This window comes from Durio zibethinus, chromosome 10 (assembly GCF_047325235.1).
Source record: "Durio zibethinus cultivar Kanyao isolate XHJ-2024 chromosome 10, ASM4732523v1, whole genome shotgun sequence".
Lineage (NCBI taxonomy): Eukaryota > Viridiplantae > Streptophyta > Magnoliopsida > Malvales > Malvaceae > Durio > Durio zibethinus.
Genome location: NC_143171.1, coordinates 24,455,170 through 24,459,455, shown reverse-complemented (window position 1 = coordinate 24,459,455; position 4,286 = coordinate 24,455,170). Strand labels below are relative to the sequence as shown.

General features: G+C 25.2%; 1 protein-coding gene across 1 annotated transcript; it reads right to left on the bottom strand.

Moving 5' to 3' along the window:
• LOC111293216 (uncharacterized) lies at positions 1-3,617 on the bottom strand. The gene is made up of 2 exons (XM_022886031.2): positions 3,156-3,617; positions 1-60 (listed from the first exon to the last, which is right to left on the bottom strand). The coding sequence occupies exons 1-2, from the start codon at positions 3,615-3,617 to the stop codon at positions 1-3; spliced, it is 522 nt and encodes a 173-aa protein (XP_022741766.2).
• Between the last annotated feature and the right edge of the window lie 669 nt (positions 3,618-4,286).

Here is a 4,286-nt window from a genome sequence, read left to right as displayed (position 1 = left end):
TCAAGATCCGTCATCGTAATTCTGTACCGTATCATCCGAAAATGAATGAGGCAATGGAGGCTACAAACAAGAATATCCAAAGAATCCTGAAAAAAATGACTGATACTTATAAAGATTGACATGAAAAGTTACCTTTTGCCTTGCATGCTTATAGAACATTAGTCCGAATATCTATTGGGGCCACCCCTTCTCTTTGGTATATTGAATGAAAGTTGTGCTACTAATCAAAGTGAAAATTTTTTTGTTAAGAGTCCTGTTGGAGGTAGAGTTAGAGGAAGCAAAATGAATTCGAAACCGTTACAACACCGAGGACCAGATCTGCTTGCCCTTACACATTGGATTTCTCCACTCCTTTGGCCTCTGGATAATAAGGCAGATAGTCTTCTGTATATAATAGAAATAAATATGGTAGCAAGGGATCACCCTGTCTAGTCAGATTGATGTGGAGGGAGACGCAAGGGAAATTATCAACCAAGTAAAAAGGAAAGGTAGCAGGAACATGTCCTATGTTAGTACCCTCATAAAAGAGGTAAAGAGTAGATTGCAGAGGTTCACACATGAGAAAGCATGTATGTCAACAGAGAGGGAAACAGGGCGGCCCATTGCACGGTGAAATTAGCTTTGAGGGGAAAGGAAACGAGGATATGGTCCAAGGATTTCCCAAATATTTTAATTGTCACTTGTGAACAAGACAGAATTGGATTCAAGTAATGAAGTCCTATTTTATTTCGAAAAAAAAAAAAAATCAGTTGACTTGATAACGTAAAGATGCTTGCTTGCGTTCTCTCCCTTTGTATTTTAATTATTTTATTATCTGCAGTCTATAACTCTAAAGTTGTTCATTATTTGCGGGTTATAAATGCATGGATGTAGGCATGGAAGCACTTAAGAAAATTTGGCTATGGTTTTGTAAATACATTCCATCCCACTTAAATGAGCAAGTATATAAATTTCCTACACCAACCTAGAAATCAAGTTAATATAAGTTTTAAACCTTAGATTACATTCAAAATTATTTTTATTTATTTAGGAATTTTAATTGTCCTAATATATTTTTGGACATTGTTTACTCATTTAGAATATCTAATTGTTTTAATATATTTTAAGATAAATGGATTGTAAATGATGATGTAATAAATAAATTTTTTTAATATGTTAATTTTCTTTCAAAATGAATTTTTTCTTTTCTTCAACCATGAAATTTTAATCAATTTTTAATTTTATTAATAATAAATATTTAAATTATTATTTTTTTGATAATTTATTTTTTTGTCAAAATAAAAATTCACATGAATATATCTCAACTATATTTTTTGCAACAGTAATACTGGTTATTCAACGAAATGAATGTCGTTTTATAATGACTTTTGATAATAATATTAGTCATTCTTAAAGTTATAACTAAAAATTTGTTTAATATTTGTATGGACACAAATATTGTTGTGGTAAGATTATATGCAATGATATTATTGGTTATTAAATTTCCTTAAGTCGTTGTAAAAAAATTAGAAACAACAAATTTGTGGTTTTGAAAAATCCTTTGGCAACGATTATTGTTGTTTTTAAACTAATTATTATAGTGACAAAATAATTGTTGCCAAAGTGATTTGTAACAAAAATATTGCTTTGCAATATATATATATATATATATATATATATGTATATAGGCAACCAAAATAATGTTGATATGTAAAAGTTTTGGTAACAAAAATTGTGGTTGCTAAACGAATTTTGAGTTAAATTTAAAAATGGCCCTTGTACTAATACTAATAATTTTTACAAGTTTAATATTTAAAAAAATAAAATTATCAGTTTAATATTTCAACTTTTATTTCATAATCCACTTTAGTACTTGAGACTATCATCATCTGTCAACTTATTGATGAGACATGAATATCAAAAGTTAAGTTAACATCACATTATCAATTGTCACATCAACATTAAATATTTTTTTAATTGAAAATAAAAAAAATCTAAATTTTTTTGAAAAATCTAAAAATTTTATAAAAACTTATAAAAAAAACTTTAAAATTCTGAAATTTTTTCATTTTTTAATCTTTCAATTTTAATTTCTTTATATATTTTTTGAATTTTTTTAGATTTTTTATTTTTATTTTATTTTTAAATTTTTTTTCTGAAATTTTTAAATTTTTTATAATTTTTTAGAATGTTTCAGATTTTTGGAAATTTTTTATTTTTAAAATTTTTTAGAATTTTTTAAAATTTTCATATTTCTTTTCAAAAGATTTTAGATTTTTTAATTTTCAGTTCTTTTTAAGTTTTTGTGAATTTTTAAATTTTGAAAAAAATTGTATTTTTATTAAAAATTTCATTTCTTTAGATTTTTTAAGAATTGTTTTTAATTTTTTGGATCTTTTATTATATTTTTTATATTTTTTGAATTTTCATAATTTTCATAATTTTTTTTAAATTTTTTAAATTTTTTAAATTTTAAAAATTTTCGGACTTTTTAATTTTTTATAATTTCTTAAAATATTTCATAATTTTTTAAAAGTTTTTAGAATTTTCTTAAATTTTTCTTTCTAAGGTTGATGCCATTATTGATGATGAGACATTAATTGAAATTTTTAATACATGTTAATATCTTATTAAATATTCATGACATGTTAGCAAGTTAATTAATGATGTTAGTCAAATGTACAAAAATTGATGATAGAATGAAAGTTAGAGTATTAAACTGATAATTTTATTTTTTTAGGTACTTAGTTGACAGAAAATATATAGTACAATGGTCATTTTTATATTTAACCCAAAATTTTTTTGACAATTATATTAAATCATTATTTAAATATAATTTATTTATCAACAAGAAAAAATCATTGTAAAAATTATTTTATAAAAAGATTTTTCATATAATGAAAATTGTTGTGTATACTTTTAATAACAGAGGTAATAACATTGACTTGACAACAATTTTTTTATCTTTGCGAAAAAAGTCTAAAAATTTTACTTCGACATTAAGTGTCAGTAAACAACTTTTTCGAGTAGTGTAGGTGATATGCTCCTTGCATTTTGAAGAGTTGTTGAGAAAAAAACATAAGGGAAACAGGTTTCAAGTAACGAAGTAGCCAGGCCATATATAAATAGTTGCATAAATTAAATTATAGAGAATGAAAAAGAAAGAAATTCAGTACCGAGTTGCTCAAAGCGGCCGTCCTCTTGCTTTTAAGCAGCACAAAGCTATCCAAGAATTCGGCATGGCGATGTTGGTACTGGAAGTCCTTGAAGCATCTAACGCAAACATCGAACGTGCAATCGTCACGCTCAAAAAATTTTACACAGGTAAAGTACGTTGACGTTATGAATTTGCCGCATCGTCCATTGCAAAATGGCCTATCACTGTTGATTATGTAGTATACAGTCATAACATCCCAGAAGCTAAGTTTTCCCGAACCATCTTTGTTCAACAGATTGAAGAACTCCCCATTCATCATCCGGAATTGTTTTGTTTCATGCATCATCGCCATGAAATTCTCGCCTCTTACTTTGTTATCTCTATTTGGTTTCATGTCGTTAAAAAATCTATCTGCCTCTTTCTTCATTTCCTGCGGAACTGATTTATAATATGATTTCGCTGCCTCTCTTAACTCATCCATTTACTTTCAGGAGAGCCAACTTTTTTGTTTTTTTGTTTTTTTTCTAATTTGGTTATGATTGAAAAAAATTCGAACCTTAATTATATAGGAACCGATCCATTTGTCTTCGTCAATGCTAAGATATTAATTCTTTTTGGATTGGAGACAAAGAAAAGGATGGTTGAAAGCACCATGCCCCCGCCGCGAAATTTCTAGGTATATAAAAATTTGTGAATTTATATTTGTTATATCGTTAATATATAAATTTTATATATTATTAATTAAATAAATAATATTATTTTATTAATTAATAAATATCATCTTTTGATATAAATATATAAAATAAATGTTTTATTTAAAAAAATTTATTAATTAATAAAATAAAATCATTTGATTTATTTTATTAATAAAATGATATAATTTAATTTATTAATAATATATAAAATTTATATAATAATAATACATCAAATATAAATTTAAAATTTATATACGCTTGAAAAGTTAAAAGAATTTCATTATTGATGAAAAAGTCATGTTCTTAAATTTCTATACAGTAAAACTTGATTTAAAATTTTGACTTAAGGTCAACATGCGCGCATATGATTGTAGTGGTCTATGTCCAACTACTTTTTTTATATATTTATATATAGTGAAAATTGATTGAAAATTTTGACTCAAGGTCAGCATGCA

Bases quoted from the DNA above. Each gene is read 5' to 3' on its own strand.
- LOC111293216 (XM_022886031.2), bottom strand. From the start codon at position 3,617: ATGGATGAGTTAAGAGAGGCAGCGAAATCATATTATAAATCAGTTCCG. The intron at 61-3,155 runs GTACTGAATTTC...TCTTGTTTGTAG, and splicing joins CGGCCGCTTTGAGCAACTCG to CCTCCATTGCCTCATTCATT.